The sequence below is a fragment of the Pundamilia nyererei genome, unplaced genomic scaffold (genome assembly GCF_000239375.1).
Source record: "Pundamilia nyererei isolate P.nyererei 1_Seehausen unplaced genomic scaffold, PunNye1.0 scaffold00008, whole genome shotgun sequence".
Taxonomy (NCBI): domain Eukaryota; kingdom Metazoa; phylum Chordata; class Actinopteri; order Cichliformes; family Cichlidae; genus Pundamilia; species Pundamilia nyererei.
This window is the reverse complement of record NW_005187409.1, coordinates 627,730-647,930: the sequence shown is the minus strand read 5'-3', so window position 1 is coordinate 647,930 and position 20,201 is coordinate 627,730. Positions and strand designations below refer to the sequence as shown.

The window sequence follows — 20,201 nt, the reverse complement described above, 5'->3', positions numbered from 1 at the left end:
CTTTAACAGCTGTACAATACGTTTTTAAGCAATAAATCACAATTAACAGAAATATATTCAAAGTATTTTTAATTCATTTAAAATAATGAGGGTTTAATAAACTCCATCTTCAAAAGATTCGAATTTCTTGGCATTTATTTCATGGTTCAGGCTTTAAAGGGTTAATATTGGCATCTCCAGTCGGCAGCATCCCAACCCACCTGCTACTCAAACCTATTTGAGAAGAAAACTGGCTTTCAGTCGTGTAAACTGAGGGGTTACCCTCCAGTATAAGATACATAAAGACCATTTTAAACAATGAAACATGTAAAGTCACTCTAGTAGAGTCTAGTAGAGTCCTGGTGTCGATAGCAGTTGTACAGAAAATGTAGAAAAAAGCAGCTGCTCAAAAAACCCTCTTCTGAATGTAATAAAATCACACTTGCTCCCACCACCAGTAACCACAGGTGTCACCTCAACAACCAACAGCAAAAGCTTGCACTCTCCAGCTTGAAAAAAGAATTAGACGTACCCGGTATTTATTTCATTACCTAATCTCCCCACACTAATGTTTTATTTATTTGTTTGTTTTTCAGTCTGTAAAATATCTGCAAATAGCAAAGCAGTCACAGAAATGAAGGCTTAGGCCGGCGTCTTACAACGCTTCCAATGATCATCGTGCAAAAATGCAACGATATCCTGTTACAGTTTACAATAATAAACCCACATTTAGAAGCTGTAACCAGAGAATTGTTAGTGTTTATGTATAAAAAAATGTTCTGTCAATCAACTAATGAAGGGAGGTTTTTGGACCTTGATTGTAACAATAAGAATTTGAAAAGCCAAACAGGGCTTAGCCTGTGTGGGATCACACGAGAAGTTCGAGTAAACCCCGCAATCATAACAAATGAGAAGTCTATTGATATCATTTGTTTGTCGTGCTCGCAGGCCGATGGCCGTCCCTCCTTTTCCTGTTTGGATTTTCTCTCCAGTTTGTCGCCACACACGCTGATTACAAATTTGCAAATAACACAAAAGCAATAACAGACTTCCACATTGTTCGTCAGTGATTGTAAAGTTTATTTCAGTAGTCCTTCGTGGCAGTAAAGACAACACTTATAAGTTTGCAGTCCCAACATGCAGAACAATCATCGAACAAAAAGACAGAAAGGAAACGAATCATCGAAAAGAAAAGTTAGAAGGTGCGCCTTTTTTGTTTCCGCTTTTGTAAAGTGATCAACACTTGAGGGAGAAGTAAAGTAGTACGGTTAACACTTCGGAGAACACTTTTTGTTTTCCATTCATGCAGCCCACGACCTTCACAGACAACGACGTGTGTTTTATGTTTTCTGGGAAGAAAAGAAAGAGAAGAAAGCAAAAGTCCAAACCTTCCACAACGACGACAACCACATTCTGCTGTTTGGAAAGTTTCTGACAAGATGACAGCCGATTAAGTTTTCACGCCAAAGACCAGCAGAGAAAAATAATCAGAAACACAAAACACAAATGAGTAAAGCAGGAGGTACACTGCGTGGAAAAAGGTCACAAACGTGTACACTCAAGAGAAATCTACACCGAAACCAGAAAATACCAGATATCCACAACTGGAAAGGTACATCGAGTGCATTGTGCAAACATCTGTCGAAGCGAGCGGTGCGTCAGAAACTCTCACAGTCGAGGTCGAGCGTTTCGCCGCGAACGCCGGCAGCCTCGCGTTCCCATACAGGCCATGCATCGGCACACGTTAGTACACCATAGCTATACCTGGAGTCGTGCAGACGGACAACTTGAGCAAGCGTCACTACACACGCGCGCGCGCACAAATATACAATAAAAGAAACACACCAGGAGGACTGAGAAACCTCCCAGTCTTTCATAGAGGACACAGACATGCAGTGCATACACAGAAATTATCCACAGTAGAGGTACACACACACACGCACCCACACACACTCGTACGGCACATGCACATGCAAGCAAAAACCGACACACACGTACACACACACTCGCACCATCAGAAATCTGATCTCCCATAGGGAGAAGAAAGCAATCACACAGACATTAGTCAATTATAAATAAATCAAGCTGTAACAATATTAATATTAATAATAACAAGACATTTAAGAAAGCTCGGTTTCCTCGTCACGTCTAATCTAGCCCGCAGTTCATCAGAGGAAGAAAAAACGAAACGTTACAGACGATTCATTACAAAGCCGGTCGATGCAAAATTCATACGTCTCCAATATAAAAATACAAATCCACAAAATAACTATAGAGACAGAGCAGTTTTGATACTGTCGTGGAGTTTCCTGGCTAATCTCTCTCTCTCTCTCTCCCTTAAGCTAATGGCACTTATGTTAGAGGGATAAAATCTCCATTTGAAGGGAACCACTGCTGCCACTGTAAGCTTCAACGAAAAACCCATCAGAGAGCCTCCTCTTCACCTCTGCAGGAACAAATCTGTAGTTTTCACATTGTAGGAGTGCAATTCTGTGGTGGGGAGACAGTAGGTGTGTGTGCGGCGCACTGGTCTAAGCGATCTGTTTCTTCGAAGAGGGAACAGTTTGACGTAGGCACCGTTGTGATTGTTGAAACGGGAGCGGATGCGTGGAATGCAATTTTAAGTCGAGAGCAATACGTCTGCTGCGAAAACGGTGGACACAGGACTACGGTAGGTTGCAGGAGGCAACTTCTTCAGAAAAAACATAAATAAATGAAGAGGCAAGAACGAGGCACAGTATCTACATGTGTATAAAATGCATTTGAAAAGAAACCGACGGAAAGAAAAGGCATAATAAAATGTAAGGCTTCACACAACAGATGCTTCCTCGAGTGCAGAAACAAAACGAACATGTCCAAACATCTGCTCTGATGTGGTCTGTGTCGCGCTGGACACACAGGAGTTTAATTACATCTGCTCTAACCTCTTTTCTCAGATTCACTAGTACTTGGACGATTGTATACACGACTGCTCCTTGGCAATCTTTCACGAGTGCAAAAGCGTCTGAAACCAATCGCTGTCCGGTGTTTGATTTCGATTTACTAAAAGGATTTTTAGGCTTTTGGCTCAAATCAACAGAAAGGAGACAAACGAACAGTGAAGAACTTCAGACCACAGACTGCTAAGAAAGCACAGTGCTCGTATCATGTCTGCGCGACACACAACTACAGCTGACAGTGAACGTGACTTGTTTTGTTCCTTGTGTTTTTCTTTTAAATCCCTTTTTTCCAAAGACGACACAATGTCCCTTTCTTCTGTCTCTTTCCAAACCCCCCTTCCCCTCAGCGGAGGCACACGCACACACCACCGCTTCTCCCCGTTAAGCTTCAAATATCGCCACTGGAAACGGCCGCCGTGGCTCCGAGCAGGCCGGCCGTGAACGAGAAGGCCGACGCCTCACCACGTGTTGGTCCTCTGCTTGGTGGTGTCGTACGCTCTGATGACCTCGGACTGAGACACCACTCCGTTCTCATCTTGAGAGAAGGCGTAGCCATCTGTGAACATAATGAATGAACTTCAAACAAAGGCTGTACAGATCAGTAATTCATTGAATTAAAAATATATACTTAAAAACACACATATGAGGCACATGAATCAACAGAATAGTCTTAAAATTTGGGAAATATGCTTATGGTTGCTTTCTTGCTGAAAATCAGTGCAGGCCTCACGTCTGCATTGTTAGCTCGGCTACAACCAGCATCGACTTAAAGTGATGTTAGATCCTGATGAAGACGCTGCTTTTATCAATCTGATAACCAAACAAAAAGAAAATCATCTCTCCTGCCCCGTGGAACATACAAGCACACACACCTAGAAACTACGTGGTGTAACCTGACAACCAAAATGCTTTTTCCCTGACTGGTTGGCAAGTGGTTGCTAGAAGGTATTGGCAGTTGCTAAGGGAAACTGTTTGCAAAGAGATATACAGCCCAAAACTGAAAACTTCCTCGTGTTTGCTTTGATTGCTAACAGTTTGTCCCAGGTCCTGTTGTATGGAAGACCCTGCTTTCTCTGCAATCACGTGCCAACTACTCAATCAACTTCCAGCTGGTAATGAAACTTGAAAAATGCAGATAAAGGCGACCCCTGCAATCATTGGTCTCTGTGTGACCAAAGCCCAACGACATGACATCTGACCTGTCTGCCAGGCAAGCTTTGGATCCTGTTTGCAGTCTTTATGCTGAGTTAAGAAGCTTCTGGCTGTAGCCAGCTCCAATTTGAGCTTCTCTCACATTAGAGTCACTGTGGTAAATATCTGTTTAGATTTCTGCAAGGCACGATAAACAGTTTCTAAGTTGTTTCCTACGTTGTGACCAGGAACCTCTGGAAACCTCCAGGGCTGAAAATGAAGTCAGCTGCTGTTCTAAACTCAAAAGCGAATCATTCCTCTTTAAACGGCCCAAATTTATAGCCTGTTAACAGGAAAGTATTCACAGAGCTCCACTTGTTCCACATTTTGTCACATCATTCCAAAAAAGGATCATTTTCACCTCAAAATTCTACACGCAATCCAAAACGATGCAGTGAAATAAAGTTTGCCCGAAAAACGTAACATGTATATAAGCATGCACAGCCTTTGCCACGGCACTCACAGATTACATCAGGTGTATCTTGTTTGCACTGATCATCTCTCAGATGTTTCTACAACTTGACTGAAGACCACCTGTGGTAAATTCAGTTGATTGAACATGATTTGGAAATGCACACGTCTGTCTATAATATATACAATCATAGTGGATAGTCCATATCAGAGCACAAAGCAAGCTATAAAGTCCAAGGAATTGTTTGTACATCCTAAGACAGATTGCATTGAGGCTGGGACACTTCCTAGAGCTGGCCCCTCGGCCAATGTGAACGAGCAGAAGGGCTTTAGCCAGACCAATGTGGTTGCTCCGAAAGAGCTCCAGCATTGCTGTGTGGAGAGAAAAGAATCTTCCACAAGAAAAACCAGAACTCCACCAACCAGGACTTTGCCAAATGATGGACTCTCAGACCATTAGAAGCAAATTCTCTGGTCTGATGAAACAATGATTGAACTCTATGGCCTGAATGCCAAGCGCCATGTCCGGAGGAAACCTGGCACCGCTCATCACCTAGCCAATACCGTCCTTACAGGGAAGCATGGTGGTGGCAGCATCATGCTGTGAGGACCAGTCAGGATTGAGGGGAAGATCAATACAGCAATGTACAGAGACGTCCTTGATGATAACCTGCTCCAGAGCACTGTGGACCTGGGACTGGGATAAAGGTTCATCTTTCAACCAGACAAAGACCCTGAGCACAAAGCCAAGACTACAATGTGGCTTTGGGACCCCTCTGTGAATGTCTGAGCATCTCTGGATCTCAAAGAAGTTAATAGAGCTTACAAAGTTCTGCAAAAAAGAATGAATCCATCTAAGGTTGTACCATGTCAAAATGTGGAAGCGCTGTGAATACTTTCAGGATGCACTATATATTTTCCACTTTGACATTACAACGGTGCTGGAGGTGAATCTTTAGAGAACTCACCCATCCAGTGAGGTGAGGGTGAAGCACTCTGCTCGGTCTCCTCACTACTAATTGTCCCGAAACTCAAACTTGACCGTGTTTAACGCAATTCTGACAATTTGCCTTTTCAAAAACCAACATAATGACCAAAATGCCAAAATGAAGGCCTCAGTAGGGGACTAGTGGGTGGCGTCACGGTGGTTACGTCCACTGTGCAGCAGCTGGAAATAGTTTACAGATGAATTAAAAAGCACAATGCCTTGATGGTTGTCAGCAACAAACAGGCACCAAGTGAAGAGACAGATATGAGAGCTGCCACAAGCTTCAAATAAGCACATTTCCCACAACGTCAGACTTAAAGTTAATCACGTGACAAAAAGGAAACACAGGATGAGAGTTTACATCTCCCCCAAAAGTTTTATCCTCTGCGTAAAAGCAGCACTGTGCTAAACTCTCCTACAGGATCTCCTCTGACCTCTGACCCCTGACTCACCTTCAGGTGTCAAATGACCCGCTCAGTACCTGGAGGCCAGCGGGAAAGTTCAAAGGAACCCGCTGTGACGAGTGCATAGTGGGGTGGGGGAGGAATAACATTTCATCATTTCATCGTTATCTCATTCTACTGAGGACACACGAAGGCACACGAGGGGCGGGACAGGAAGTACACAACTAAAAGGAAGAAGAGCGGTGTCTATCGGGAAGCTACGGAGGGGCAGGAGGTGTAAACAGGGCGAGGTTTGATTAATGAATTTAAAAAGGTATCACACAACAACGGTCTCATCCCCACCTATGAGACAAACAAAAAACAAACTGATCAGACAAAAGACAGAAAAGAACAAAACACAAACCCACACTTAGAGAGTCACTGCAAATCTGCCACACCAGTTTCTGCTACTTTTTCATTATCATCCGTTTTCTGCCTCTTATCTGGCTTTTCCAATACCTTAAAATTTCAAAATTGTTAATAAATCTTAAGCACCACGTAAACAGGCTTTTTGTGGGTCGGTAAGACGGTGTGATGAATTTTCACCGTCATTACCACCTGATATTTGGATAATTCAGGCATGTGAATTCAGTCTTGAAGCACACGGGCTTCAAGGTCAACGTCAGCTGAGTTGACTTCTATAGATATGTTAATGTTGACTTACTGTTCATGTCCAGCATAAGAGAAACAAATACACTGAACTGAAGCCACGAATCTGTAAATTAATAGCAGACTAACAGCCAATTTTAAATGGCAACTTCACTAATAGCTTTTCAGATGATTGAAAAAAGAAGTGACATTTAATATTATGCGCAGTTCAACTCAACTGGAAAACAAGTTTAATTCAAGACATTGGGAACGTTGGGGCCATTTGCAGGCACGATTACTGATCTGCACCTGGTTACACTACATGTGAAAAGAAGTGGAAAGAGCAGAGTGTTGCTGTGTGGATGAAAGAGAAGACACTCTGGAGATGTAGCATGTGTCAGAGGAGGAATTACGAACTGTGATCTGTCCTACCTGACAGAGAACATATTTGGGAGGAAATAAATCTAAGCTAGCTCGAGTAAGGATGAGAAAGAACGAAGCAAAGAAAGAAAAGGTTTGAGGGTAACTTACGGAGCAGGTTCTGCTGCATGGAGTCAGACCGGTACAGACTCACTGTGCTCTTCTTGAAGACGTTCTTCAGGAGCTGGGCTCTCTCTGTCAAACTACACACACACAGAGCAATATTCAGTGTGTTAGCAGCCTGCTGAGCACCACAGGCAGATTTAATGACCCATACATCAAGGCTGTCCAAGCCCCTCCAGAGTGCAGGGACCTGCCAACTGCTATACCTGCTGGTACAAACACCATGTAGGGAAACATTGCTGTGCAGACGCAGAAGAACAAAGCGATTTTGTGAGAGGAATATCTGAAGCAGCAGCTTGGCCAAAGGCAGCTAACAAATGTTTGCAACAACAGATGTCTGCGTGTGCACGCACGTGGCTGCCTACAAGCATTACGTGCAAAAGTTCATTTATATATTTGAGCGGTTCTCACTATACGTTTGCTTCTGTACGCATCCGGACGTGTGTGTGTGTCTGCAGCCTGCTGGGTCTGGGATAGCGTCCAGGCAGGAGGATCGCTTTCAGTCAGCCACAGATCTCACACTGATCTGCTCTGTGTTGCTGGCTGCTGCCGGACTCAGGCCCCAGAGAGAGCAGAGCGGACCTGCTTCAGCTGATACAAAGTATAATTTATGGCTTTAATATAGCAGGACCGTTGTTCGAAAATGAGACATTCAGTATTTGGGTGGGGAGAAAAAAACAAAACCAAAAACGAGACAATCTCTCCTATGACACGATTACTGACATTACAGTCAAACTCCCGCAATTTAGCAGCAATTTGAAGATTTCTTTCCTTCACACAGGAATACTGCTGGCAGCAGAACCGGGGTATTAACAGCATTTTGAGGGATTTGGGAGGACAGAGATGACTCTTCCTCCCGGATAATCTTCAAAATTCTGGGGAATGGTTCACATTTTGTGAAAGGAACAATAATAGCCGAAGCATTAACTATGTAGTCTCGATAGCGTTGGGAGATATGACAGCCCGAGACAACTTAAATTCGTCATTTTGCCGTTCTGTTAATCTGAGCCATGTGAGTAACACTACAAATCAATAAAGAGTGCTTTAACCCAGGATTTGATTTCATAGGAGTTGCATCGATGTTACAAAGACTACCAATCTGTCATTTATATATGATAGATGAGCTAAAACAAAGGCTGTTATCTGGTTGTTTTATCCGCTAATAAAGAAAGACTAATCGCTTATATCAAAACAAAGTTGCAAATTTGATGACAGAATGTTTCATACATATTCCTGCTTGCAATGTTTAATCGCCGGAATGCAAAATTTGCTGCCAATTTTCTTTCACGGCATAAATAACACAAGGTATTGTGGTGCACAAAAGCAACAATGCAAAGATGCAGTTGTTGATGATCCAAAGTGCAAAGTATTTTACCTTCTTGAACGCTCTGTACTCACTCAACAAAACAAATAAAGTCATTTTAGGACAGAAATTTTGGTTTTTGGCACTTGAAGGAATTGTTGCTTTCACGTCATGTGGTATTGATCGGAGAAGCAACTGACTTTGGCTAGTGCCGGGCATTCATTTTACTTGGTTTTAGGCCCTTCTGTGTTATCACTTGCCAAAATCTGACATTGCCAGTGAGAATTACAACCTGGCAATTACGAGTGTCATTATTTAGATAATTTGATAAATGTTCTCGGATGTCTAATGACTCCAAGACTACAAGGTACAAGAAAGATATAAAAACAAATCAAAAACAAGTGCTGCTGAGCACTTTATTTATCTCGAGCAAAGACTGTAAATCTTCCTCACCTACATGTGTGGGTACATGCACCGTAAAGAGAATGATAATGCACAATTTATTCGCTTCACATACAAACACAAACAAACACTTTTCTAGAGAAAAATATTTTTTTTAAACTATTATAATATTACACAGATTTTATCACCTTTTCTCACTGCTTAATGTTTTTGTAGGGACATAAATTTTCATCTACTTTTTATTAAACATAAATTTGATCTACTTTCAGACAAAATCCTGCTGTAAAGGCAAGAGTGGAGGAGCGGTAATGTGGTGTAACAGTACCTCTTTCCATGCACTACTGCTCCAGGGTCTTTAGATAGCGCCTCCAGCTCCTGCACCTCATCCACCAGGGTCTTAAAGAACGCCTTCTTCACACTGTAAATGAAACAAAGGTTTGTAAAACCAGAATCATACAGCAGATGTCTGAACACGACTGAACCTCCACAGGCTGATATTTAAAACCAGTTCGACCAATTCAAGCTGCTCGGAGTGAATCAGAAAATATAAAAACCCTGACATTACAAATTGCTCCTGACGCCTCGAATCTGCAACAGGCTGATGTCAACCAGACCAGAAATGCAATATTTCGACTTGCAGAATGGAAACGCTAGAAACGTTTGGAAGTCTGGACAAAAACTTGGGCGGGAATTGCTTCAGGAGATATGAGAGATTCTGCAGGAATTTCCTGAACTGGATGTGCATTAGAGCGATGATGAGCGAGGAGAGCGGGGGGAAGACTCACACTTTGTAGGCCACGTCGAAAATCAGCGAGGTGACTGGGATGAAGAACAGGCCCATCCAGAAGACCCCTGAATTGAACATCATGTCCGCCTGCCACACACACACACACACACACACACACACACACACACACACACACACACACACACACACACACACACACACACAATAGAAATCAGATCAGATAGAAACACAAGAGCTCCACAACCACTACCATCCTCTACAGCGCCACATATCCAAACACATACATAACAACAGCAGCGGTTTTATTGTGGAAACAGAGAGAAGATGGGTCTAAATAACCGACTCAGTGTGGGTTAATCCTCCATGACTAAATGATACCATGTTTTTGTTTGCATCCCCCTCCACAGGGCGGAGGAAGTACCTGTGATCTATTTAGACAGCGGTATCTCTTTCAAAGGAAAACAGCTCAGATGTGAGCCGTGCTGAGAGCTCCCGTCGGTGCGTCAGCGCAGACACAGAAACGCCTTCTGCGGTGCGTCGACTGCAGCAGCCACTCAATCTAAGCGAGTGTTGATGAAGTGTAATGTATGTAATTATGTGAGTTCAGGTTTAATGTTGGCAGTTTATCACTCCAGAAAACCAAAAGCAGTTAAAGATGTCTTGTTCAGCGGCTTTAAATGGGTTACCGACAGCTAGTTTATAATGTTTGGCTCATTTCTTATGTGTTTCTTGTACAGCTGCACGAACAGTCGTTGTTATTGTAGAATAATTTGCAAATAGTTGTCTTGATTAACTGTTTGGCCTTAATGTCAGACAATTATGTGAAATCCCCATTACATGCAAAAAAAAGAAAAAAGGTTCATTGTCTCCAACATATCATAAATTTTGAGTTGAATAAAAGTTCAGACAGAAATCATTCCCTCCGTTTTCACATAAATCCTTCAAATGATATTTAAACACAGCAAGTTAGAAATGTTCATGTTTGAGTAATGGGGTTACTTTCTGTGTCCAGGGTGCCGGGAAGGCAGTGGGTCGTTCTGGTGGGGGCAACAACCTTTAAGCTATGAGTGTGAGGATGATGTTTGCTTTGGCCCACTGCAGTGAGACTATCTGTCATTACATGTCAAACTGCAAAACTGGCGGTCCTTGCATTGTAATGCGCCGCTTGTTTAAACTGCTAAGGCCCCCTCGACAGTGTCCTTCCTGTAACATGACACAGACATGGCCCTAAGGATGCACAGGCACGCACACACATACACACACATACACACACATACACACCGATCAGTGTCAGAACTATCAAAGCGCTCAGGTTTGCTCAAATGAGCTAATCTGTTCGCCATTACCTGCAAATTGACTTTGATGTCTGACAAAACACCGGGGGAGAGGAAACCCCAAATGACAGGAAATCAAAAATGTTTTTTCCCCTACAGTTTGAGATGGGACACGGATGAATAGAGCTTTTCTGTGTCACCTGGAGGCTGAAAATGCACAAGATGAGGGAAAATTGCTGTGAAGCACGAGATATTTTCACATCAATTTTGAAATTACGCACTCCCGGTGGAAACATTTACTGTTTTTTTGTGTTAAGTCAGTTTAATTATTTTTGTTTTCATCCGCTGTATCGTGCCTTTTGATGGGGGTGTTTAAGCTGTCCTGAGACGTATCAAAGAGTTTAGAAAAATAAACCTTTTAGTCGTTCTCAAACCGAACAATATTTATACTTCTCCGTATTTAAATCTGAGCAATGTAAACACACAAAGGCCTGATGCTTCCTGATGCTTCCACTCTCAAGTTTACCCTAAAATTCAATTATTCTGATGATGACATTTGATATAATAATTTCTACTGCATGCTGAGAAAGCAACATAGCAATGCCAGACCTAAACAAACAGCATTAATCATTCTCAGTTTGTTATTTTTGCACCAAATTTTAAAAATCCAAACAGATCTGACCAGTTGCAAACAACAAATGTTTGCCTTCAGGCATCTGGAAAGGCTCCAATACTACAAGCGGGGCCATCAGAGTTGGTAGATGCTAGCAATGTCTCATTCCAGGGGCCCCCTGGGAGCTGGACAGGGTGAGAGAGGTCCGGGGAGCAGGGCTGTATTTTTAGGACAAACCAATAAACTTGTCTGGCTGGACAGACAGTAGTGTCTGCTGGCATGGAAGGGTGTGTTTTGACAGGCATTGACCCCCTCGTGGCCACACACCCACACACAGACAGACTAGACACACAGAAGCAATCACACACACACATATGTTGACACACACAAAATGCTGAGCAGTGCAAACACTGCTGTTATTTACTTTGAGCCACACTGTGTCAAACTTGGTTTGAGGTATTCAGCCTTATATGATAAATATGCAGTGACTCATATGCTACGTGGCACGTTTGCATTTCCTCTGCTCTTTCTTTTTAGGTTATGTCCTTGTGGTCCAGTCATGGTAATAGACAGAGGGCAACCATACAACAGGGTGTCTGCTGAAACAGCGCAACAACAATATACTTTGCACGTTTTACCTCTAGTCCATGAAATCTGTTTTGGTTTCAGCAATGGCGCCAGTGTTGGGTTGATAAATTCATGCTACATTCCTAATAATGGGTTAGAAATTGGTTGTTGCAATGAGATGGTCATCCTAGCTCATCCTTCTCACACTGTCAGAATTTTCTCCTAGGCCAGACCTTCCCAAAGTGTGGGGCCCCTCCCCCTGGGGGGGGGGGGGGGGGGGGGGGGGGGGGGGGTATGAAGAGGGGAAAAAAGAAACCGCTTGGACACTGCTAGCACGGGGCGCCCACACAAACGCAAAGCAGGAGATGGAGCATCGCTGAATATGTTTCCAACCCAACTTCATTCTAAGCCAAAGAAAACATGGTGAAGCAAATCTGCCCTTTGGCTTCACCTGCACAGGTGCCGAGGTAGGTCTCCCTGCAGGGTTGGTTTCCCTGCATCAGGAGCAGCGCTGGGCTGTTCAAATCACAGACAAACAGGATCCCACATTCTTGATCTTTAGTTCACAAACACTTGTTGTAATGACTAACTGCTCCTGACATGTTGGAGATGTTTGCTCTTTATACAGTAAAGTTACAGCAGGATACAAATAACATCAGGCTGATCCTGCCACGATTTGTTCCCTCGGTTCAAATCCCAGACTCCAAACAGGATCCAACAGCTGTTTATGTTTTTAAACCCATTTTGCACAGAGAGGCATTTTTTAAAAATGTATTGATAACAGTGTTGAATATTATTACACAGGAAAAAACAACTACATGTAAAATAATGACACCGTGACGCCGCTGCCTTTGTAATGGAGGGACAGTAACTGTGTGTAAAACCTGCAGACAGTCAGGTTAACAGCATTTCGTCTCTATCATTCTGCAGCTCATCTCATGTAAACAATAACGTGGCCACAGCGTGACGTGAATAAAGGCGCATACCTTTGACGTTGTGTGACCAACTCTGTATTCCTCGTCCACACGTAAACACAAAAAAAGGAGTTTAAAACAATCTCCGTTTTCGGTGATTCGAAACGTTTACGTGGACGAAACAGCTGCGTGTTCAAAAACACCCGTGTAGGTGCGGACGCAGCGTAAAAGAGTTAGTAGTTTATTTTATTACTACCTGTAATTTATTGCAGTTTACTTGTATTTGCTTAATTGTTTGCTAAATGTTTGAGGAGTGAAATACACAATGGAGCAAAATATGTGCGTGTGGCGAACCTTTTTCTTGTAAAACGAAGGGGGGCCCAGCAAAACCAGTTTGGGAACCGCTGTCCTAGGCCATCCGCACTGGAAGCAATTCACTCATCGTGCTCTGCTTTAAAGCTGACGGCTGGTCGCTTGCAGACACTGCCGGATCTGGTTCATTTGGTAACCTTATGCTGTATCTTCTATCCACTAATATCTCAGTCAGCAGCATCCTGTGCTCACACTGGTAGAAGTTTCTCTCTTGTTACTTAGTTGACTTAAGTTAATGATTTCACCAAGTTTCTACAGCCTCTGCTCGTCTTTCGCTGCTAATTACTTGCAATGTGGACACAGCTTAAGTGTATAAACCCACTGAATGTGCTAGTCAGCATTTCTACTGAATCCAAATGTGACGGTGTGGCGGTAAGAGAAGTAGCCAGAGAATTAAAACGCTGTTTTTTCCTACTTTTGGACAGTGTTGATGACCTGTTTATAACGGGCAGCAAATCAAAACAAACTGGACTGGAGGGTGTCCCTAAAAGGCAGAGGAGATAAAGCAGCTTGTCTGAGGGGCTTTATTAACCCCCATTACAACATAATTAAGGATTATTTTGGACTGTGCGTCATGCAAAACCAGTGTGATGAATAGTAAAAAGCAGTTAAAAATCTGCCCCTACAAAGCTGATCAGGGGCCAGTGAACAAAATCAGAGCTGTGTCTGCTTATCAAGGTGGAATCTGAATGAAGAGGTTCCAGGAAAAAAAGTAATTTGTGATCTGCAAATCTACCTGGTTTAAATAAAAGTTTAAACATACAGAACATCAAAAATGTAACTTTATTGAAAGACGTAAATCCTTTAACTTCAGAAAAAAGCTTTAAGGGAAAACTCAAAAGTATTTTAGGATTGTTTTTCCATCAAGACTTGATCCTTGATCCTAGGCATGAGCAGCCAGGTGCTCATGCCTAAGAAAGCCCATAGTCTCAGCAGCTTGAATTATGCTAATACCTGCCATTGTAATGGTAAATGTGAGCTGCGTTTGTCCACTGCTCCACTATTCACTCCACAGGCCCAAGATATGCTCTGGATTCTGCAAACAAGACTGTGAAAAGGCAACTTCATAACACTTAGCAGCTGCATCCAAGAGATGCTAATATTCAGACAGTGGCAGTTTGAGTACACAGAGCTTCTGTGTTTGACGTTTTCTTTTTGCTTTCAGGTAGGCTGAGAGGAGACGGGTTAGACTAATAAGCTACATCCTGTCTTCGACTTCAGTCTGCATCTATGTTTTTTCCCTCAACTGGCTTGACCGGACACCAATGTGCATGTCGGCTTCAAGGAGAGAAGGGAAATTGAAGATGAAAGTATATATTTGGCTAAGTGTGGTTTCAACCCTCAGCGGCCTTTCTTGTGCAAATACAAAGTTCAGACTTGTTATGGAAGCATAGCTAGCAATCTGATAACAGAAGGGTATGAAACGCAAAAATCGTCCAACAAAGGCAGTAAAACGGCGAACAGGGAGCCTTAGTAAGACAAGAAAAGTCCACTACTTCTACATATGTCATCAGCAGAGACACACACCCACCCAGAAAATGCAGAATATGGAAAACAAACAACTTCCTCTGTTGTATTTTTCATCGACTCCATGTTATTTTTGTGTTGCTTAATAAAGACAGCAGGAAAAGCAGAGAAACATATAACTTATGACTTTTATAAACACAAGTCAGCAGTCTCACAGCCAACTCCACATGTGGCATTAATAATAACTCTTTACTCTTACTGTACATTTAATTAGGTAATTACACTAAATGTGTGTTGTGGTGCTTGTCAATCATTAGACAAGAACACTCTTCAGTCTTGGAGGAGGATTATAAGAATTAAGGGACAAAGGCAGCCTCAACGATGTGGAATAATATTTCTAATATTTCAAGAAAGTTAAATAGTCAGGAAGATATACCAATCATAGGGCAGGTTTTGGGGGGATTGTGACAATAATTCTAATCTGTGAACAGACTTTGCAGTCAGATCTGATAACCTGCCTGCCGTGTTTCTTTGCACTGTTGTGTGTTTGTTTTGTAAAGAACAGCTCATTAGGACTTTTATTTCACAGACAAGCGCATTCATCACGGGCAGGACTTTTGGCGCTTGGAGGAAATTTGGCAGTGAACACTCAAATCTTAGATTCCTTTTCAGGTATGCTACAAACAATAATAAACAACTGTAACTGAAAGCTAAATATGACAGATGATGGATTAGCGGTTTCAGACAGGTTTCAGCTTTCGCTGAGGTAGAGTTTTTTCCTCCACCCTATGCTGAAATAAGCAGATATGAGTGATTCCCTGCAAGTTCAAATGCACAAAATACAATGACAGAGTAAAATATGCCAAGTTACTGGTACTGTCGTTTATGAAAGCAGTAAGCACTTTTTAAAAATAAATAACTGAATTTTTTAGAAAATCCATGTCTGTGTTTTTAATATGACATCCAACCATCCAGCCGTCCATTTTCTCCCACTTATCCGATTCACAGCTGTCGAGTCTACCACAGAGACTGCAAACCTATTGCAGAGCTACCACAGAGTAACAGACAACCACTGACACATTCACACCTGTGGCCAATTTAGAGTCACCAATTTGACCTAAAGTGGATGTGTTTGGTACCCAGAGAGAAAGTTCCCAATTCAAACCCACGACCTTCTGGCTGGGATGCACGCAGCACGCTGATGCGCATTTTATGGAGCGTAGTTTAGATAAATGACACTGATTCACACTTACTGATAGCTTGAACTCTTGCAGCTCTTCCATTTTCCTCCATTACTGCATTAATATTTTCTGTTTACAAGTTGCTTCACTGCTTCAAAATAGAGCAGATATTTCAGGAGGCGTACTCTGAGGAGGAATAAAGTGGCTAACAGACGACTGAAGACAGGAGCGATGTAGTGGTTTGGTAGAAGAGTTCAACTAACGTTAAACTAAATAAAAGCAGTCCTGAATAAAAACCATTCATAATAGTCACTAAGCTGATCTGTTTCTCTAGAAATTGTTTTCATTCTTGTCCATGTCACACAGGCTGTCACAGAAAGCCCTGTGTGTTCCTGGCCTGCTACACATCAACAAACATCTTTGCAAAGCTATTCCTTCTTGAAAAATAAGAGTCTCTGAGCAGAAACTGTGAAGAAGCCGTTGCAGTGTACAATCCATATGCTGATGACAAGCACTTGAGTCTGACTGAGTGATAGATGCTCCGCTGCAGCTTGCAGCAGAAATTGGAAAACAGCAGAGGTGTGAGCAGAGAGCGGGGGACAAAGTGTGCAGGGAGACAGCTGCATTGATAGCACAGGCATGTCAGCAGGCAACAGGTCAGTGCGACAGAGTGTGCATGAGACATCTCCTGAGGTGCAGCTAAGCCGCTTAGTGTGGCAGATTACGCTGCCTGAACAGAATAATCTGACATTTTCTTTTGATATTTGTTTCAGACTTCAGTGAGGTGATCATTTGGGACAAAGCCATTCTCAGGGAGTACCTGTGAAAACCATACGAGCTGTTTCGGGGTGTTTGGACGATTGATCCGGCACCTGCCCGGTCGTACATCCAAGGAATATTTTGCCTGACATTGATGAATGGGTTCTTGTGAAGCCGAGTGCTGCTTAACATGTTAAAGGTGGTGAGCTGGGTTGTGTGTGAGAGCCGAGGCAGGAGTGGAAGGGGAAGGGAGTTCTGGTGTCTGTTATGCTGTAGGCCCTCGGGCAGTTTTTCAGCTGGCAGAGATGGGGTGGGGTGAACAAAAGGAGAACGCAGGAAAAAGCCGAGAGCATAAAAGAAAGTAGATATAAAGGACAGAGAGCGCTTTTTCTTCTTCTTCTTTTTACCTTCAAGTACACATTAGGGAGGCTATGGTGAAATATGCGGGGCTTCATCAGGGTTGTGAATAATCCTACTCTTCAGAGGCTACAAGGTCTTGGAAGTGGCGCCTGTGTCTCTGATTCCTTCTCGAGTTTCAGAGATGTGTCCCTGTTTGATGATATACTGGCATCCCTGAGTTAGGGCTGGGCATAGAGTTACCCACTACCCAGAGGACACCATTACTGTCTTCAGTCAAGTGCTGCAGGGTATGGATGAAAGCAGCAGGCTTCACAGACAGGGGATAGAATTAAGCTAATGTACCTACTCCCTGTGTGTGTGTGTGTGTGTGTGTGTGTGTGTGTGTGTGTGTGTGTGTGTGTGTGTGTACTACTGAGTGAGTAGTACACTGAGCCCAGTGAGGGTAAAGCAGTCAGCATTTCTGTACATGTGCACCTACTTATGTTATTTACTGTGTCACGCACAAACAAGTACCCAAAACATGTGGAGTTATTGTACGCCAAACATACTGTTGCAGTGGTAAAACCTCTGTCAGATGAGAATACTACATGCAACTAGACGCAACATAGAAATTCTTTCTTCAGTCCAAAGGTTAACAAAGAAAATCTGCCACAGAGAGCTTCCTTTCCAAAAGCAAAACCTGCAATCATCTCCCCAACAGAACTGATCAGAGATGAAGGACATCTGACTCTGCGTGACATTCTGGGAAAAATCCTCTGCTTTCTGGCAGAATGTTTGAAGAGAAGATTGATACCATTCTTATATCTCTGTGGTATGAATGTACACAAGCCGGAGGTTAATCTGGCCAAATATAGAGACTGGAAGCAGGGGCTATCCAAAAATCACCACTTAACATGCTCTATCTCATTTGTTTGATCTGTACAAAAACCAAAGTGTAAAAATAATATTTTACTGCTTTCATATGTGCAGGATTATTGCTCTGTGAGCCAAAATAACATTAAGCACGCACACTCTGTAAAAAAAGAGACGTGTTTGGATTTTATACCGATTAAACAAACAGGACATATCGTGTTAATCAGTGAGCTTTGTAGGTGCTAGTAGGTGGATCCTGTTACTGGCAAACAAAGCTGCAGCCTGCAACCAGTCTTACTGCTAGACTAAGCCAACTGTCTGCTGGCTGTATTATTATATCTAACAGACGTTACTCATTTTCACCATTTAATTAAATGTCAAACTCTTTCCAAAAATAATAATTTACTGAACAATAATACATGAAAAAATCTGAGAAACAAAAAATAAGGCTTTTCTCCTCAGGCAGACGCAGCCTGCCGTTTCTGAAGTTCATGGTCATTTACCCAAATATAACTGTGCACAGACATTTTTCACTTCTATTCAGCTTCACATAAGGCAGTGCACTGTAGCTGTTTATGAGACAATATGTTCAGAGGATTTTAATCCACTAACTCAGCGTGTCCACATAAAATATACCCGGACTGAGTTTCACAAGCCATTTTCTTCCTTTTATTTCTACATTTCCCTGAACAATCTCAAGCGGTCTGAAATGCCCACAAATAATCAAACAGTGATGAATGTGTTACATTTTACATGTTAGCTGAGGCCTCAGATGCATAAAGTGTTCATCTCAAATTGGGCACACAGGACGAATAAAGCTTTGTTTAAGTAATAAAACCCCAAGTTTTTCTTACTTGTCAACAAGACTAAAACCCACTTTTGTTTTTAAGGAACAGTTTCACATTATGTGAATTGTAGAGGGATCTCTACACAGCACCTCTGCAAAGACAACATTTGTTGTAAGATGTTATTGTCCTCTGCTGCAGGCAGCTCTTTTCTTTGAGTGGTTTCCTGCAGTGTTATTGTTACGCAATGAAAAGATGCCTCAGTCTCCTGCCCACAATGTACGGGCAAATTTCACCTGTTTAATAGGTTCCCATTAACCACCTGTGGTGACAGTTACAGTAGTTACATTCACACGTAAATACCGGGTCCTGAAAGGAAAAAAGTAAAGAAAATATTTGAATAATTCAAACTTTTCTGGTGTAGTCCCTCATTTCTTTCTCCGTCAGTTTTACCTCCTCTGTCTTTAAGACAACTTTCTTCCAAGTTGTTGTCCCACATAAACAGAAGGTTTTAACCGCAGGTGTATCTGCTGAAACCACAGCCAGAGCTCTTTGACATCTTTGATATCCAAGAGCAGAGAAACACTGAATGAAACCTGATGGCTAAAGCAGCCTTAAGCCTTTGTCTCATAGTGATGTTCAATACGAGCATCCAACACGAAAGAAAGTGAGTGGAAGGATAATAGGACGGATCTGATTGATGTTCAAGGGGTTGAATGATTGTCGGGTACATTTTCAGGCTATCAGTCACCCGTGTCTCTCTTTGCTTAGCTTCTAGACGGCCTCACTGTTTCAGTTTCACCTGTGGACACTCAGAGCTGAGGGAGAAATTTTAACACAAACACAGGGCAAATTGGCCCAATTAAGTCATTAGGCAACACAAGCCAGAGGTCTGACAGTTTACACTCCTCTGGCTCTACTTACACCAGCTCCTTTCTACAGAAAATGAATCATAAGGAGCTACAGATGTGTCTATAATAGCTGATTATATCAGCAGTTTCTTTTGGGACTGGGGGAAGCATGTGTACGTGTGCACGCCGGCATGTGTGTTTACCTCGCCTGACATGTCAGGTGCCAGAGGGATGAGGGGCCACAAGGAGGAATAGATAGCGAAAAACACCACCCACAGGCCGATGCTTCCCCAGATGGCGATGTGACTGAACTGTTAGGAGCAACCAGAGGACAGTAAGTATCACAAAAGGTTTTGTGATTCGAGCACTGCTACAATTTACTCGAGCCATTTCAATCACGCTTCCTTGGGCTTAAAACACTGAATGCTCTCCGGTAACTTAAAAGAGGTACCGTACATTTCACTTGGTTTACATTTACAAGCCTAGCGAGAACATACCATAAAGGGATTTAGCGATAAGAAGAGGATGTAAAATTAGTCACAGGTATCAGCGGCCACGTAAAAGTGAAAAGAGATAACAGAAGCATAGCAAAAGAGAAGGAGGACTCAACTTACCATGGTCCAAGACGAGGTTTCCAGGCCGGCTTTAAGACAAACTGTGATGACGACAAA

General features: G+C 42.6%; 1 protein-coding gene across 8 annotated transcripts in view; it reads right to left on the bottom strand.

Moving 5' to 3' along the window:
• Positions 1 to 1,038: 1,038 nt before the first annotated feature.
• Positions 1,039 to 20,201, bottom strand: part of atp8a1 (ATPase phospholipid transporting 8A1) — a 106,733-nt gene continuing 87,570 nt past the window's right edge. For 6 of the 8 annotated variants that reach the window (XM_005722843.1, XM_005722845.1, XM_005722848.1 and 3 more), the window contains 6 exons: positions 20,145 to 20,201; positions 19,734 to 19,841; positions 9,573 to 9,661; positions 9,113 to 9,205; positions 7,071 to 7,162; positions 1,039 to 3,474 (listed from right to left, as the gene is read on the bottom strand). In XM_005722843.1, the coding sequence (XP_005722900.1) occupies positions 3,377 to 3,474; positions 7,071 to 7,162; positions 9,113 to 9,205; positions 9,573 to 9,661; positions 19,734 to 19,841; positions 20,145 to 20,201 (537 nt within the window). In that variant the 3' untranslated portion in view covers positions 1,039 to 3,376. Of the gene's footprint in view, positions 3,475 to 5,960; positions 6,255 to 7,070; positions 7,163 to 9,112; positions 9,206 to 9,572; positions 9,662 to 19,733; positions 19,842 to 20,144 lie in introns of those variants that run through there. The other 2 variants (XM_005722847.1, XM_005722849.1) reach the window with 2 other exon arrangements.